The following is a 19,531-nucleotide window of genomic DNA, read 5'->3' as shown; positions in this document are numbered from 1 at the left end:
ACAGTAAGGACGATACACAAATAATCCTGTATATCAGCAGTTCATTTCTATTTATAAAACATCAAATACTCCAAGTTATATAATAATATATATATACACCATACCATATGATATGTGCCTTGCCTATGCTGTAGCAAAGAGGAGACAGCTTCTCAGCTCTGCTGTGTTAACAGAGCTCTCCTTGACCTCAGCTGCTGGCCTGCTTCTCCAGAAGCCGATGCGTATACACCTTCCCCCCCCCCCCCCGACCACAAATGCATATTTATGTGAAACAAAGTTTCATCCTTCGCACTGACTTTCTAAATAATGTTGTTCTCATGATCTTCAGTGGTAAAATAACACTTAAGCACAGGATACACTCAAATGGCTAACTTGGAGCACAAGTATTTCAACTGAGCTAAGAAATAAAGTGAGGAGGGGAAAAAGGTGTATTATAAAGTGGTTTCCTTTGCTGTTTCTTACACAGGAGTGACCTCTCAAAATCCACTTGTAATGGTCCTTTTCTCTATCCTCATTCAAACTGTTGTTCAAAGGCTCTTTTGAGCAAACCCAAGAAATGCCATTCCCATGTCAGTCAAATGTTCTCCACAGACCAACGTAAATTTAACTTAAACCAGTAAGATATTGCAGGGCTACTAAGTGGAACAGGTAATGAACCTAAATAACTGCTCAGTCTTATTAGCGTAGCCCTCGTATACCTTCCATTTTTCTTCAGGCCCTGCTGCTTAGCATTCGTACTGCCCGATTTGAGACTAAAATTAGATTATAGGAACACATGCCTTTTACGAGAGGTCTTTTTATTTGTTCCATAAAGTATTTAGCACTCTTTAGGCACTGTATAAATAAAAATAATCATGATCTTGGAATTCACCTTCAGGAATGGAAATTAAGAGATCCGAGTCCTTTCATTTCTGCTGTGCATTATCCTTATTGGGTATGTTTGGATGGCAGCACTTTGTAAGCTGAGTTAAAAGTCACTTGGAAGTCGGGTAAAGGTGAATAACAGGGAAAAAAAAAAAAAAAAAAAAAGGAATATGTCTCTAGTTTTAGAGGTTTATAATAGGGAATAAAAATAAAATCCTTACCAGACTTTTAAGATAAAGGTCTGCTGTCAGTTCCATTAGCATTTTTGAGGGATGCTAACAACTGCTGGTGAAAAATGGTTGTGGGTTCAAAACCCAGGTCACTGAGTAAAATCACTTACACTTGTTTTGAGATTCAAAGGCTACATATAATTAGGAGCTGTTTCAAGGCTGCGAGCTGTGATTTCTGAGGACTCTGCTCTGTGAGAGGAGTTACCATCTTCTGGGTCAGAGCCATATCAAGTCCAACAATCATTTTTGTCTGACTTTCCACCCCCCTTCTCAGGGTCTATATTTAGGAATTCAGTACCAAATATCAAAAGTTTTTTGAGGTTAGACATGCCAATGTCCTCAAAACTTCAGTAGGCATTGGCTTACGTCACTTGGCACTTTAACACCTATAAAACTCAGGCTGCTAGAACTCACCTTAAATTAAAGCTATCATCAGGTGAAACATCGAGCCTACACTATTCCCCCAGGCTCCACTTTCAGGCAATGGAGAAAGAAAAACAATTCCCCAAGGTTATTCACCCTGTCCTGAGATGAGGCACCTATTTCTCTTCGTTTCTTCCCTGGTTCTTCAGACTGAGGACATTTGTGATAGCTAAATTTAGGCAATGTAAATCCTGCCGTTGGTATCTTAGTAATTTTTGAATGCAAGACATCAGTAAGCACATATGGATAATCACCTCTATGCTCCTTAGGCTCCTCTTAAGATTTTAAAAATATCTCTTCAAAAAGGGATCACATTGCACATAAGTGTGTTTTAAAATTAACATTAGCTGTAAAACTTATATTTCAAAATGGATGTAAAACAACAACAACAAAAAAATGCCAACAGCTACTAGAAGGAATAACTCTATGTCACATTTTAATGATATTGAAGTTTTACTTAGAAAAAAATAAAAATCAGAATAGTGGAGAGAGTACTTGTGTATTATTTCCTCAAAAAGCCCAGATTCACTTACAGTAACATCAAGCTTGTTACTATCCCAAATAATTACTGTAATTTGTATTACAGCACCAAACATCAGGGTATTCCTATACAGCACACACAATGGGTAATAACAGGTGGCCCTGCTTGCAGTACTGAAAAAACAGCTCAAAGGTTAGATGGAAAAAATTAGTATTTTGAAATAAGCATCAGAGGCACAGAGAAAGGTCAAACATAAAAATAATTAAAAAAATATTAAAGGGAGTGATTAGTTAAATTGAAGTCTCAATTTAAAATAATGATTTTCTTCAGAAAATAGCAGGCATCCAAATTATGGAAAAACTGCTCTTTAAGACAGTTGACTTGAGAGCATTTAAATATCGAGAGCTGGAATCTTCTTCTTTTCTTTATAATGATGTGGCTGCAGAAAAGATACAAGGTATCATTTCCAAAGACTAACTCTGGTTAGCTGCGTATAATTTGACATTCAAGAAGTTTTAATGTTATCAGCTACCACGGCCTGCCACCTGGGATGAGCAACATTTTCTTGACCTATTATTTATATGTCTCTAAACAAAAGTGAGTTTTGATAAGGCGTTTGGATGTGGAAAGCAGAACTTCTCCATTAGAAGAGAGGGTCACAAATGGACTATGCCAAACCCCTGCTTTATTTAAGGGAGAATACACCTTCGGTAAATATTACATCAAGGTAAGGAAAATTCTGTTGTAGATTGGCACAGACACATGTATGGTGTAGGTGAACGGGTGTCGAAGCCTGCCATGACTGGCAAAGCAGCACCAGTAACATGAGAGGACTTCCACAGTATATAAAACATGAGGGGCAAAAGTTACAACCTGGTGTTCTGAGAGAGAAATTGCTCAGCAGAAGACCTCAACTGGAAGGGAACCAGGACAACAAACACAGAAGCTAACACCAGCTCCCACCACCCAGGTAAAAACAGTGAAGACAGCAATTGAGATGTCAAGTAGGTCTTTAGTCCATGCCCCTATTACTGTCAGGGAAAAATCCTTTTCATTTTATAGTAATTAAAATGCCCATAGATGTTTTATTAATTCACTCTACAGAGCCACATAGATTTTATAATTCATCCAAGCACTTACAAGTAGTTACTTGTGTTAGACTGTCAAGACAGAAATGATTCAAAACCTTGTGTACTTAGCTCCTTGGAAGACATATCATTCCCTAACACAATGGTATGAGAAAGACTGCTGACAGTTAGTGATCAAGAGATTTCATTTTGCTTGTCATATGGTGGGTTGTCAATTCTTTTCCCTTTAGATAAAAGCTTAGTTGCATTAGATTTAAATAATGGTGAAGTTGCACGTTAACAGTTTTCAAAAGTACCAAAGTGACTTCAATACTTAAATTCTATTTTCAAAATGCTGTAGCCATGCAAGAACATTAAGTCTCTACAGTAAATGGAACTTAAGACATTATTAAAGGAATTTATGGAAAGGTGGAGAATAAAACCCCGGCTCAAGGGGACTTAAAATTTATACCCTATTCCAGACCACTCATTTAAAATATACAAAGTCTGTAAGTTATTACAACTCTAAGACAAGCTAAAGATTTAAATTTCCATTTTGAACATACTTGGTTGTTTTTACATCAGTGTATCCATGCCATTTTATTGCCAATTTCCTCCCACCCTTCTAAAAAAATTGCTAAATGACAGTTTTAAAGATGGCCTTTACCTCAAAATACAAGTTTTCCTGACTAATGCTCAAGACTTAAGCAGGGGCTGCAATGATCTTTCTACATTTTTTTCTATGAAAAAGATCTATGCAAATTATTCTCTTGAATTTTTTTTTAACAGTAAACAAGAACAGCTTAGAGGAGGAAGTGCCTGTTTAAATGTTACTCCCACCCTGCCCCCCCCAAGTGAAATGCAAAATCGAGCCACTACATAAAAGCAGAAAAGTATCCCAGCTTTTACTTCTGTTATGATTATTAACCTAGTATTAAGCAAATAAACAATCCATGCGGTTAGTCAATATTTAAAATATTTGTTCTTCTTTAAATATAAAGTAACTTTTGCAGAAACAAACAGAAGTGGCTAGAGACTGAAATAATTCCTTTGATATTGAAGCTGAGTATTTTCTCATTTAAGCTACAAACATCATCTCCCTCATGCCCACAGGGCTTTTGCACTGTGCTTGAGCACTCCACCTCATTAATTTACTGCTCCCCTCAAACCGCTTTGCTCTGATCCTGGTCTGTGAAAGGGTGGTTACAAGCTTAGGTACCACAGGATGTTAGGAGCTTATCTGCATTCATTAATTGTTCTGTATCACATTTAAATGGTGAATTTCTCAAGTTAAGCTGTATTTCCTCTAATACTTCTAGTTTCGCCTGTTATCACAGGTTCCATCTATGTAATGTTGAGAGCAAATACAGTTTGAAATAGGACTGCCATAGCAGCTATAGAACATCTAAAAGCAAAAAAAATAGGCCAGTCCTTTATTAAATTTTAAAGTATGCCTTCACTACACTCTTGTAAAGATCCAAATAGGGTATTCAAATCTCTAGAGATCACCAGTATAATTTCTTTATCATGTTCCATTTAAAATTTAATTATGTAGTCTACAACAAGAAGTATCTGAGTACTCTAAATAGGTCATGCAATGAACAACTTAGTATTATTATAAAGTTTTCCTTGTGAAGATCTGTTCTTTGATGTGCTGTTACACACAAGAAGCCCTTCTTCGAAAAAAAACAATATACATTCATAGATGTCATTTAATATAAAAATTGTAAAACTTCTTTATCATATTTTAAGTTAAATTTTCAATTCCTTCTCTAGCCTGAACTTCCCCAAACCATCAGAAATAACAGGGAAATTAGAACTGACACAATATAATTGTGCTGAATATTTTTATATTTTTCTACAGGCAAAGTTAATCTATTAGCTTTCCACCAACTCAGATTTTTCTACTTTTGCCTATCAATGACACACATTCTTTGGTGGCAAGAAGGTAATTTCTTCTTCCTCTTAAATATAATCATTAGAGAACAATCAGCAGTATTTAATGGGGAATGACTACATTAAAAAGTCCCCATTTACCAAGGCACTGTGTTATATTTGCTTTTTTTGAAATGCACATATGTAACTTCTCTTGGTTACTATAGGAGACAAGAAAATAGTCAAAATAATCTCTTTTGTAACTTCTGACTATTTACAGGGATTTGGGGAGCAAATCCCTAAATTCTCTTCTTTAATGCAACTATGTAAAATTCAGAAGGAGCTTTTGAGAATGTTTTTAATTTTTTTCTTTTTTTTTTAAGGACAAAAAAGAAAAAAATAGTGCCACTAGTGCCTAAACCTTCCTGAAAGTCAGACAAAATATTCCACGTACAGACACATCTGCTCACACTTACACCGCGTGCAGTGAAAACCCTTTCACCAGGTTTACGAATGCTTGAAACGGATTTGATCAGTCCTGGCCACAAATTCATCCACAACTCATTAGTGCCCTGAGAAAAGGCATCATATTTGCCTGCACAGGTGAGAGTTAGATTTCTAGTACACAGAGGGCTTTTTCTGCCCCACTGGACAAAATATAACCAGCACAGTGACTATGGAAAAGTGTTTATTAGTTTCATCATTTCAAGGTGAAACACCTAAAATGTTATATGCTATAAAGTAGTTGCAGAGTGAAGGTGGAAGATGTGGTGTTGGTGTGGAAATTAGACTGTTTCACTGTTATGAATTAATAATAGCAAAATGGTTCACTTGAAGTTTGAGAGAAGAACAAAAAATATTAGATTAATACATCACAACATAAGATTAAAACCCCGCAAGGAACTGCTTGTTTAGAGAAATGAAGTAACAGGTGAATCCCCAAGAAGGCTTGAGGACTAGCCAACCTGCGCACAGCTGTAAACATTTGTTTTAAATCAAGACAAGATCACTGGTTTTAATATTTATAACACAATTACAATTCCTCGTGCACAGTGCTGGTATAATCTGATTTTCACCTGTGACATCTTGCCACAGCTGAAATTAAAGCCTTGTGGTAATAATTCAAAAAACACATTTAGGCAATCATTAATGGCAAGTATGAAACTGGATGTTTATTCAAGAACCCATCTCTCTCATTTTAACTTTAATTTAAAGTGAAATTCATTTCTGCAGTAAAAGGACTTCATGTTTCCAGTGTATTAGTCATATAATACCTAATCAATTGCGGCATGCAGTCAAACTGGAAATATTTTAGCACTAAACCAAGTAAAAGATTCAGCTAAGTGTTGTTATTGACATTCCCAATCAAGGAGACAGCTGCTCTGTTGAATCCCTGGTTTAATTTTATTTTTTTTAATACGTATTAAGAATTGCAATTAGTTTTCAATGAAGGTGAATAAAATCTTTTACATGTCAGGTAGGCCTGATCACTGGTCAGCACTTCAAAGGCTTGGCAAAATTTCACCAGAATATTTGCTTGCACAACTGAGGATATAAGTGATGGTATGTCTTAAAAAGAAACGTATCTAATAAATGAACAACTGATATAAATCACGCAAATTTCTACCCACAGAAGAAAGCGATACCTTACAGAGGGGGGAAACTGCATCATGTAGAAAGAAAATCTATGTTTTTACAGCTTGTCAATACAGACAAGCCAACTAATACACACTACATGCACCAAAAAGGCAGGAAGACATTTTTTTCTCTGCCTTAGAAGCAGAAATAACTTCCCTGTACTACCATGCTTAAGGAAAACTGACTTTCTTGTTGAAATATTCTTTTTACATTATATATTATATGAACTACAATGCTGGTATTAATCACAGGATAACAAAAACCCGCAAAACCATGACCCCATTAAACCCCCCTGTTCCTCAGAGAGCAAAACTGGTGGCAGAAGATGCAAGATGACTGAGAGCACCATTATTTCTCCTCACCAAGCATCTCTGCTAAGTGACAGCTTACCATATGAGATATTTTTTTCCCCTTCTCTCCACCCTTTTCTTTATCTGCATGATTACAGCATTTTATTGCATCCTCTGACAATCTGTAGGCAGGTCTCTCTTCAAAAACCTCTTTTGCAGCCTGGGAGTCTTGTCTAGTTCTATTATTTTATGAAAAGCTTTCTCAGCATAGAAGAATTTGGTCTAAGCTGCTTTCCTGCTTTCCAAATGAAAAAGCCTTAAAATCACACTGTTTTTTCCTCCTGCCTCCTAAGTTTCCCTCCACTCATCCCTCAGGTGAAATTTAAAGCAAGAGCCAAACCACCTGCAACGGGTATAATTGCACAGCTGGAAGGAAGCCACATCTGGGATTTTTCTCATCAGGTGCACAACTGTGTTAAGCCTCAGAGCAACTTGGATGTGTCACTTCAAGCTCTGTACTTTTGGTTGTGCCAGTATTTCACAGCCCTTTGTCAGCCTGTGGCATGCTCTGTGTGTTCCCCTCCCTGCACCCCCAGTTCGCAGTATCCCAGTAGTTTTCCTTAGGAAAAGGATCATGTTCTGGCTCAAAAAGTCGTGCTTCTTTCAGCACCTTCCAGACATCGATACACAGATGCAGTTCAGAACAACTTGCTTACCTTGGTAATGTTCCAGATAACTCTGTGGCAGTCTCTCTGAAAGACACAAAGCGAGGGAAAATTAGCTTCTGTTTAAAGAAGCTATAAAATTTTAAAGACACCTTTATACTGCTTGTATTTTATAGGAGTGCAGACACATATACGCAGCTTTACATGCAAATATGTCACTTGCGGATGTGGTGTCCGCACGATCATATACAAAAGAATGTGAAAAACAGATGATGGAGTGTGATCTAAGGATTTCATCAGAATAAAGTTCTCAATGGTTCAATTACTCATCTTTTAGGCATAAAATTATCACCATTTCAAATGCCAGCTCTGCATGATCCTACATAGCCAAAATGTAGCACTGGGCCAATTTTCCAGTGGAAAAAATTCCCTTTTTTCAGTGCTGCAGCAAAAGCAATATATTAGACAGATTTATAACCATGTCATGCACTGAAAAAAAACCCATGTTAATGTTAAATCTTCTTACACTGGGTTTTAGGTAATACTTATTTTCCAAAGATGTGATTTTTTTTTTTTTACTTGTTTGAATCTGTTTTGTAGGTTTGCAATTACTTTGAGGGAAACTAAGTATGAGATAGTGAAAGTGGTCTACTGTAACTGGCATGTCACATTAAAGCACAATTAAATACATTATTATTACCTATGCACACAGTCCTTAAAATACATCCCAGATCTACAACCACCACCATATGTCCTTGCTCCCCTCCCCAGCACATTTGCTTCGACTTTCTCCAAACACCAGGAAAACAGCTGGATAGCTCAGTTTCTCCTTTCTTTCCCATGTATAATACTGAAAAAAAAACCCAGAAAGGAGGCATTAAGGTGGCTCATTTTCCTCCACTTGAGCAGAGGTCCATCTCATCGCACACTTTGCTCACCCAGTTATGAAATCTCTGTCCTATGTTTATGTTTGCTGCATGGAAGGCAGCTGGTTCATATACTATTTGTTTCAGCTGAGATCCAAATGGCAAAATTTCACATCTGTAGCTTTGAACTTGAGGTGTGGGACAATTCTCAACATAATACTCTCTTCTCCTTGTTTACAGTTGAGGAACAGAAAATCTTCCATCCACTTTTACACGCAGGGGAGGTGGTGGTGGTGGTGGTAATGGTGGTAATCTAATCTTTTTTGGGGGGTGGAGGTAATTAAGACAGGTCTCAAAATCTTCCTTGCCTTAACAATTCCTAAAACTATGGATCTAGTGATATCTAAGTATGAAACCAAGCCTACACATTTTTGTTGTGAGGGTATAAACCCTATAAATACAGTTTGAACCCCCAAGCTTATTGTCTTTATGATTCCACAGAGGAAATAAAAATAAAAGAAAAAAGGAAGATAGTTTTGAAGGCTCTTGTAGAGTTTTACCATGCTCTGAAGCCACTGTTTTTTGATGGGGCAGCTAGAGAATTATTATACTTAAACCCACAATAATTCAGAGCTCCTCTTTAGTCCTGGATCCCCCATGCTTTTTAGCACTATATGAACCATGAGCAGTTACAAGGATCTTGGTCTTTTAATTATTGATTTTTATTTTTTTTTATTGAGCACCCCACAGTGACACCCAGGCTTTTTCCTTAATGGTTACACTGGCAATTGTAGACTCCATTACAGTGTCAGAGAAGACAAAATGGTCACTCTAAACATGCATGGCTTTGCATTTTCATTGAGTCTCTATCTTCGAGCTGTGCAGTTTGCCTGTCACAGAAGGTTGCCTTAAACCTCCCAGTGTTTTGCTTCAAAAGGCCCAAATCAGAACCACACTCAGGGGTTGCAAAAAGGAATAAGCAAAAAAAAAAAAGTTGGCTCACACCCTTTTCTTGCACACACCGTTCAGCAACAGATATTTAAGCCCTCTCAGAAAAGCCGGCTCCCACCCTGGCAGACTGGTACATACTCAGCAGGTGCCTGTGATGAACAAAGTCCATGATGTAAATGACATCAAAGGTGAGAGCCAGGAGCAAGAGGAAGAGAGTGTAGAGATAAGAAAATGAAATTAGAGTGGAGCAATACAGACTTGGCTTCTATGGGGTAATTTGATACAGCTGTACATTTTAGATATTTTATTTTCATTAAGCTTCTGCACACTGGTATCATACCACCTCATTTTTCAAGCCCTACTCATGACTTATACAGTTCAAAGAATTAGCATGACGTTTTCTGTAACCTATTAAAGAACCAGATCACTAAATGGTTCCAAGAGCCTCGAAATTTTTCCTTTCCACCACTAATCACAGGCATCATCTCCTTTCACTGAAATGCTTTTCTGGGGAAATAACCTGGACTAAAAAGTCAGTCTGGGTGTTGCTTTGTGTCTTCTTCTAAAAGGACTCCCTAGCCTTTAGCTACCTATTATCACTCTAATAACAGAATAGCTCAAACCTTATTGCTTTAGAGTATGGGAGCATATTTTATAAAATAGCGGTTGGTCATCCAGTTTGAAGAAACAACCAGGCGAATCGCAGGGGGGTATTGCAAGAAGCAGAAGAAGCTGGGTTTAAAAGGGGATGCTAACCTGGAAACACACTGTCATCTTCTGAGCAGAGCAGTAAGTGATTGGTGCATCTAAATTTCTACAGATTTTCATTTTTGTTAAATAACCCTTTCTACAAGAGCTGCTGGCATTATGAAAACAATTATTAAATAGTCAATACGGTGGTAAAAAATCTGAATGTGATCAGAACGTTAAACAAAGACACTGCAGGCCTTTAGCATATAGATTTTTAATGAAATTAATTGTGTTGCCAGTTTCACATTTAGTCAGACCATATTCCTGTTGTAAACAATAATATGTAAGGTAAAGACTTTTGAAGTACGGATCAAGCTCAAATAGAACTCTAAAACTCACAAGTAAAAGAGAAGTCTGATTAGTTCCCAACTATCCAAAGATTTCACTCTTTCTCACCAACTCAGTAAACATTTAAACCATGTAAAAAAAATCAAGAATCCCTTTAGATTATTAAACAAAACCTATTACTTTCCTAGAAAACAAACACAATTATCCCAGCAATGTCACTGGAAATAGATGGTACACGGAATGCTGAAGATGGTTAATGTCCACTGTAAGTGTCCTATAAATATCAGGAATTGAAACACTGCTCTATAAATATTTTTCATGGGAGTTTAAAAAAGAAAATCTTATGGAGCAAATTACTCACCAAGAAAACCCTTAAAGTTTACTTAAAGATAATGGGTACTCATTCTGCAGTATTTCAAGAAAGTGAAGCTAGACTTATACAACCAATTTTCAGATCCCTAGTACTCCCAAATGGCACATACAATAAATATAACTCGTAATTTACTGTATCTACAGAAAAAAAAATATTTTTTTTTCTTGGATAAAAACAAGAGAACGATATAACACAAAGGGAGAACGAATATAAGACCCCATATTTTCACGTCCTGCCTGTAATACAAAAGGATGACCTTGAAAAAGTGAGGATGTAAACAAACGTAAATGCTTCACCAAGGCTGGTCCGAATTCCAGTGAAATCAGTGCCAATGTAAGTGGCACAAGCTAATGCACAGCAACGCTAAGGACAGAAGAGAACAGGGCTAAAGACCCTGGAAGAGCTGTTAGGTGGAGGGTGACATTACTAAGTGCAGTTGCAGCATTTCCAGGAAGGTCGCTTACAATTTCCCAGAATTTTTTGTTCAGCTGCACAGGACTGATCTGGGTCAGCATGATCCGTACATATGGAAGATGAAGGTGCTGTTGAAGCCAGGAGGGTGCTGGGTGGGAAGTCTGCACCCCAAAATGCTACCCTGTCACATGTGATCTTCCAAAAAAAATCAAATTGCAGGTTTACAAATTTTGCACTAGACCTGCGAGGAGCTTTGACCTCCTGAAGAAACCTTTCATCCTCCAGAAAGGACTGTGTAGCTACCCTCAAAGCCCAGAAAGCCAGTGTGGGCGAACCAAGAACCACACACACATTTTGTCATTTCTCCCTATAGGCTGAGAAATCCTTCCTGTAGGCTTGGAGTAGGATGTGTACCAAAGCTGAAATGTATAAATATTTTAGTCCAGACCTTATAGTGAAGTGGAAGTGGGAAGATCTGCAATAAAAATCAGCAAACAGACTTTACTGCCTATTAGTTTTGTTTAAAGAAAGTTGTTCAGGAAAACTCTTCAGAATATTTGGGAAGTGTTGTGTTTGTATTAAATGTTTTGTTCATAGAGAAATCATATGGTGCTCTTCTCTCAGAGGCTGACTGGCAGCTGTTGTTACCCACCTACATGCAGGTAGCTCTGAGGTTTAACTGTGCAACACATTAGTCCAGTTTAATACTCTGCATCGTGCTTCTGCAGAGATGTAAACTGAGGCACAAGAGATGGCAGAGGTTTAAAGGGTAGCTGAGGTCATTTTGTGTATATTCTGCTAGATGCATGCCAGGAAACTTAGCAAGTACTGAGTTCAAACCATGCGAGTCAAGACTATGCTTAGAAACATTTTTTTCTTCTGCAGGATCATGACCCTCAGTGATTTAGAAAGCCTTAAGTCTCCATCGAAAACAATTTTTGTTGTGAATATGAAAGCATATGGATTCAAACTAAGCAATCTGTCGGGGTGCTGGGGGAGATGCAAAAAGAAAGGCAGTAACACATTCCTGCAAGCGTGTCACCATTCTTCCTTTTCCCATCTCACACTTTGGGGAGAGGATAAAGCCTGCCTACAGCACAGGAGGCACATGAGGATAAGGACATAAGGATAAGGGCAGAGCTGAAGAAGGGATCTGTATGGTGTGCTATTAAGAAAGCAGCACAAATGCAAGCAGAAAAACCCCAAGATGCAGGATATGGGAATCTTCCAACTTGTGAAGAGAAGCATCCAAACCCTGAGGTCATGGTTGTAGGCAGCAGAGCTGGCAGTTGTTTCAGCCAGAAGGGTTAGAAGGTCCTGTCTTCTCCAGGACAAGTGACCATGATCCCTTTGACTCCCCAGGACACGTAGCAGCAGTTAGTTCTACCACTCACCCTCATTTTCCATAAAGCACAAAAAAATCCTAAAGGTTAAGCTAATATAAAGCTGATATTCCTGGTTTGGGTGAAATGTTCAGTCCTTTACTAAACAGAGTCCTATACACCTGACACAAGCATTAATCATACTGAAAGCGATATATTTGTGAACAGAAATAAGTACAGGTTGAAGAGAAATAAGGTATTTGAGAGGATCACTTGGATACGTATTATTCCAGGGACATCCACTATGGGCAAACTGGATATGCCAAGTGTGCTGGTAAGATGTGTTAACAAATTGCAATAATGTTAATAACTAGGAAGTTCTACCTAACACTGCATAACCATGAAGCTGTTCTTTTGTTTTGCCCCACAGGCAAATCTGGCTTGCCAAAACAAACACCACATCTGATGCTTTCAACCACTCTTTCCTGGCTCTGCCTACATGTAGGCAGGGAGCAGACACTGTACCACCAACTCTTTACACTACGCTCAGCAACACAAGAAAAACAGGGTAGAGAGGGGTCCAAAACATACATAGCACTGAACTACAGCCTCTCAGCTACAGCGTGATGACTTCTCTGACCACCAACTCAAAAGGGATACATCCCATTAATTTCAATGGCTTTTAACCAGACTATCAATAAACAGCTTTTTAAGTTGTAGGGGTCCGTGCTTGTGCTCATGCTCACTGCTATTGTGTAGACACGCATCAGTGATGTGGCAAAAGAAAAGGCGGCTACGAATTATCAGTATAAAGCAGAACTATATAAAAGTTTACAAAAAGAAAATAAGGGTTTCCCACTTAATGCAAGGGAGAACAGCTGAAGAGAAAAATTAAATTAGCTTTTAAAAGAAAGTTGTATCAGGAGCAATATAATTACTTGTTTGGAATTTCACCAAGACTTGGGAGTCAATGCCTCTACTCTTGCAGAAAAGTGCCATGGGATTTTTAATGACCACGAACGGTCAGGACATTGATTTCACATTTCAGCTGAAAAATGGCACCTCCAAAGACACATTGTTGTCTCTGCTCTACCTAAAATCACATGGGGGACTATCTCTGAATTGACCTGGAAGAATTAATAATGTGTATTGAAATACCGTTGTGAGGCACAAGATATTTTACCGGTCTTAAATTGGATACTTTCTCAGCTTTGTTAGAGTGCAGCAAAATAAACAAGCTACATTTGGATAAAATATGGGATTTCAATTTTGGATTCAGTGTGCTACGACTAATTTGATGGATTCCACAGAAGGTTTTGTTTCCTCTATATCACATGCTTTTAGCATATCTTTTTCCTATAATTGTTCCCTATGACCAGTAGAGATCAAAATGTTAGAAAACAATTTCATCTTTTAAAAAAATAAAGATATTAAAAACAAACAAAGGTTTCAAACTGATACTTTTATAAGTGTTTTATCTTTCATGCAGTAAGCAGCAAATACATTGCCTTTTATACTTCACAGAGCTTAGCTACCTAACAAGGCTCATATATTTGCAGCAGAAATATGGCATGAACAGTTTCTGAATGTGCTATTTAAGTACAAGCTAAATACTCTTTTTTTAGGAAGTGATGTAACTAGTTCATATGTAAAAATCTATTTCTATACAAGCTGACATTCTGCAAGATTAGCTGACTGAGATAAAGGACATGAGCAAACATGCTTGCTGTTTTCTCCCATGATTATTTTTAAAAGCTGCATTTTCCACTATTCTAAATTTGCTACTTCTGAATTTTTCATTCCTCCTTAGGTAAGGAGGAAAGAAATCTCCATGTATTCAGCAAGCAAAACAGTGTAAGTCCAGTGTACATCCACCATACAAATAATACCCCAAATAAAACATGCCTTCGTCATTGTGGCTATTTCATACATTTCATAAAAATTTAAGTTTCGATTTAACAAGTCCCCCGGTACCTCAGCATCTTTGAAGACAGCAGTATTATAAAACTTAAAGAATAATTCAGGCCAGATCCTCACTCCTTGCTATTTACCTACAAATCCCAGCTAAGATCTTATCCTCTTGTCTAAGTACCCACCAAGGACATCAGATGAAAGCTCCTCTCTCTTACATCTTCTGCTCTGGTATTAAAGCACAAGATAAAAATGAATAGGTGGAAGACACACAGCAGTGTGTCCATTTTATAGATTGGTAATGGGGGCACAGATAGAATGCAATTTAGCCAGGGTCATCAGGGAGAAATGCCAGGGCATAGAGAAGAAATGAAGAAAGATCTCACTTTGGTGCTTTGCTCCAAGGTCAGAGCCTGCCATCGTGGATGTGCAGATATGGCTGTTGCAGCACAGCGACTGCCGTTGCCGTGTGTTTTCTCAGGAAAGTGCTGCATTTTAGAAGTTAGTGACTCAGAAACAAAGAAAGGAAGCACCACGGGTACAGAATTTGGCTCTCTGGGGCACAGCAATCAGCAGGAAGAACGTGTGGGAGAATCCACCACAGTACCAATTCCTGCATCCTCACCCTGTTAGTACAAGGAGAGAAAAGAAGTGATGAACAGGCTCCTGCCTCAGGGAGCTGTGTGAGCTCAGTGGGAGGAAAATACCCTCTGTCTCTCTCCAAAATGAGAAGAAAGATCATCCAAAACAGAGCAGACATTCTTCCCCATATGCTCATTAAACTTGCTGCATCCTCCCTGCGTAGAAAATTTTGCACATTCGGTATTTGACAGACCTGCAGCTCATGCTACCATTTCCATTGGCTGCAGTGTTACACGTTACCACCATCTCTTCCTCAAAGGAAGGAGAGGGTACAAAGGAAAGGACGGGAATCACGCCTAAAGTCTCAGCAGTAATTTGAGGTCAAACTCAGTTGTACAAATATAGAACTAAAGAATAACTCTGGGCCATGTGTTAATTCCACAGAAGAATCATGCAATTATAGAATGGTTTGGGTTGGAAGGGACCTTAAAGACCATCTAATTCCAACCCCCCTTCCATGGACCGGGACACCTTCCACCAGCCCAGGTTGCTCCAAGCCCTGTCCAGCCTGGCCTTGAGCACCCCCAGGGATGGGGCACCCACAGCTGCTCTGGGCAGCCTCTGCCAGCGCCTCACCGCCCTCACGGTAAAGAGTTTCTTCCCAGTATCTCATCTAAATCTAACCCCTACCTTACCCCTCATCCTATCACTACACTCCCTGATAAAGAGTTTCTCCCCATCTTTTCTGTAGGCCCCCTGTAAGTAGTGGAAGACGCTATAAGTTCTCCCTGGAGCCTTCTCTTCTCCAAGCTAAACAACTCCAAGAAATCATATAATCACAAGGATGCATAAGATATATGAAGACACACATAAAAATTATTCAAGTACTATAGATGGTGATTGCCTAGATTCTTTCCTTAGTTTCTAGGAAACAGTACAGGGCTGTAGTAAGTATCTTTTGATACTTAAGACTTTGTCATATTTGTGTAGGGTGTGGGGAGCAGTTATATGTACCATCCGCACAAGCGTCTTTTGTGATGTAACAGCTGTTGGTTGGGTCAAATGCTGACATCTTCGGGGATGAATACCAGAAAGATAAACCCACCCTAACGACTGCTTTCCACTGAATGCCCACACTTTGCTCTCCCCCTGCTCCCTCCAATTTCACATACTAACAGTTCAAAACTTTGGTATTCCATGGTGTTGAATGTTTTCACTAATATACACAGATCTGAATCTGAATCCACTCAAAAAATTTGGAGGCTTTATTTAAACTTTTTTCAGAGAGATTCTCCACCAAAAAATGCCATGCTTGGAAATGGCTTCTCATCCTGGTCTCACAATACAGATCAGAACAACTTGGATACTTCAGCTGTTATGTATTCAAACACTTACTCATTTTCTTACCCAATGCAGACTGGCAGAAACAGGAATCTCTGAAGTTTTGTGAAGCTGGGGAACTTCTGGAACAATGCAAGATGTTAAAATATAGGCACTTTATAAGACCTAACATTAGTTAGGAAGGGGATGGCCTTGCTTGCTTAATTCAATATGCAAACAACTCGTTTTTCTACAGGAACTGCATTTGCAGCTACCAGGGAAAACACCAAAACAAAACAAAACACAAAAAAAGCCCACAACCCCTGCCCTCAAACATTCCCCCCCCCGCCCCCCCCCCGATTTCCAGGCTTTGAGGTCTTCCTACTTCCAGTTTTGAAAGCAGTGAAGTCTTACTGTATTTTTCACTCAGAAGGCAGCAAATACCAGAAATCTCACAAGGTCAGGTCTTGCTGAACTGCTGTGCAGTACAGGAGGGATACTGGGCATGGCCACATGCTGTACCACAGGCACATGCAGACTCCTCTGTCTACACTCCCAGCTATAGAAACAGAAACCAGCTTTAATAAATGCTGCAGCTACTTTAACCCAGCTCTGAGGCAGCGTTCAATGACTTTGGAAAAGCCTGCTTTTCTTTATGAGAGGTTTCATTGGATGGATACAGGAACTTCCGAAAACATCCCTACCTAGAACACTGGTGTTGCCAGCATCTCCTTCAGACATTCACCCATATTGTCTTTTAATCTACCTGCTGAAATAGACACTGCCTTTCTCTCTACTGGCTCGTCAAGGCTAAAGTTACTGCTTAGCTCCCTTTGTGTCCTGACAACTTCTTGTGATCCAACACAATAAAATGATGTCAGGCTGAAATATGGGATGGGAGAGGAAAAAAGACAGAAAGGACCCTATAAGCAAGCCTGCTGGCCAGCAGCCTATGTCCTGTTAGCGGCAGTTCAAAACAGTCCTTATACTATTTGCATAAATACTGCAGTATCTTCTGGAGTATCTCAGCGCAAACCACAACAGATGTTGGATGCTATTATTTCTTCATTCTTGCTCATTTGTTGTTCATCTGTTATTTTTTGCCTTTTTTTTCCCCTCCTGCTACCTGTCCATCCACAAATCAGAAGTGTTTAAAAAAATACAGTCAAGCTCTTTTCTTACTGGTTCCTTTACCACTGCCCTAAATTAATGGGACAGGAGAAAAAGGGAGATTAAGATCTAATTCACTGTCTTATTTCTGACCTTAAAAGGATGGGATTAATTTATTTTTGACAGTCCTAAGCAGAGAGAATAAATCTGCTGAGCTGGCCACCTCAGGAAGTTGAAGTACACAAGTACCACCATTCTCTAATGAGTTCATTAATGTTATGGAACAATATATTGATGGTGTTGTGAAATTATATAAAGCATTTTAAGGTGTGAGTTACCAGTCATACAAATCTACAGGCAAGTCCTTTTCTCCCCAACCACATCCAAACCAAAAGATGTTAAGATAGTTCTTTAATGGCAAAAACTATTAGGCTGCAATATATAGCAGGTACATCTATTAATCATCAGACCATTTATGTTCTGTAATTCTACCACAGTTAAATAACATGGACTGCTAAGTACCTGAATCGGCTATTAGCAAGCATTCCTGCTCATTAAAACTCACTTATTTAGACTTTAGCAATAGTAAATGTAACCAGCCCTGGAAGAGTGTCACAGTGCTTGGAAATGGCACATTAAGCTTCATTTACCCAGCTACACTCACAGGCAGAGGGGGAAGGGAAAAATACAGTGACAGGTCCATAACAAAGCTCAGAAGCTTTTTGAAGCTGCATTAAGAAAATGACAAATCTTACAAAGAGAGCCATAAAGCTTCCTCAAGTACAACAGTTCTGCAAGGAACTATTTATCATAGTTTGTTGAAAAGACTCCTACGTTTGATACTATTGGACTGTGAGAGCTGATTATTAAATATAATTACAGAAGTAGCACAGACATAATAGTTTATTGCAGAGCATAAGCAACACTGTATTAACAAAGAGGAGTGGGGAACATGTTCAGCATTTGGAATCATATCATTAGCTTTTCTGGGAACACATACACAAATGTATACACATTTAATTCCACATTATCTTCTACTAACCAGAATTATTTCTGATTGGGGTCAATGCATCCATCTATACTTAGAGTGAGAAAACAGTAGCCAAAGTGGATTGCTATTTGGGTTTCTGCTTTTATTCCTTTTCTACTTAACACAGATTTACTAAAAAACACCCACAGCCTGCTGTCAAGAAATACTGCTAACATTTGGTTATTAGCAGCCCTGTAATAGATACATTTTTGCTATGGTGCTGCCATTTGAAGCAAACACTTTATTTAGAATATTCCAGTTATTAGGAGATTCTCCATGCAATAAACCCTTTGAAACAGCAAGTGTTGATTTCTTACTGCTACCTAAAGAATGAGTATAACGTCTATTACACCTACATCTTCGCATGCTTGCTTGTGTATCTAGCCATGCATTTTACCTTTTCTTTGTGCTGTGAGTAATTTCACCCAATTTCTCAGTGCTGCTTCTCACTCAGAAATCTGCCACTCACTTCTTATGCATCATTGTCCTCCTTGGTGAAACTCCTTTTTTAAAAGCACATGGCTCTTTCATAAAGCCATCTCTACTGCTTTGGGGTAGGCATACACACTTCTCCCAAACTACAAAACCAAACAAACTTAGAAGTACAGCTCCTTACAACTGGAGCTATAGCTTGTGCCTGCAAGCAGGGCAAAAAACCAACCCTAAACCAGCAGTCTGAAAGATCCCTTCTGGTCCACAAAGTTCAGGCTGAATCAGCTCTGCTGCAGGTCTAAGACTGCAACAGTTTGCAAAACTGTTTTGGAAGGAAGGCATTTGGTGACAGATGGATTGTATTTATTTTTGGGTAAAAGGAACAGCTTATAACAGGTTGGGAACATTGGAGAGGATCCTGGCACATCAAGAGAAAAACTGAATGCATGTGAAGTACTCAAGTGAGGCACAAATTACCATCACAAGAACATGTACACATTCATCAATAATATGGTGCACACTGACCCTCACTCTTTCAGCACTGGTCTGTTTTGCAGCAGGAAATACAACCAGTTGTCTTGAAGGCTCAACAGCCTCCTTTAAGCATCTGCATTCCCCCTTTAGTTCACAGCTTAATGTTTCATAGGCA

General features: G+C 38.7%; 1 protein-coding gene across 2 annotated transcripts in view; it reads right to left on the bottom strand.

The window, feature by feature from the left end:
* CELF2 (CUGBP Elav-like family member 2) overlaps nt 1–19,531 on the bottom strand; it is a 376,863-nt gene that overhangs the window by 301,182 nt on the left and 56,150 nt on the right. For both annotated transcript variants that reach the window (XM_080392046.1, XM_080392047.1), the window contains exon 2: nt 7,585–7,620. In XM_080392046.1, coding sequence (XP_080248172.1) covers nt 7,585–7,620 — 36 coding nt within the window. The remainder of the gene's footprint in view (nt 1–7,584; nt 7,621–19,531) is intronic.

Source organism: Falco punctatus, assembly GCF_963210335.1.
Source record: "Falco punctatus genome assembly, chromosome: 6".
In the NCBI taxonomy this organism is placed as follows: Eukaryota; Metazoa; Chordata; class Aves; order Falconiformes; family Falconidae; genus Falco; species Falco punctatus.
Note: the sequence above shows the minus strand (reverse complement) of the source record. Positions and strands in the feature narration are given on the sequence as shown.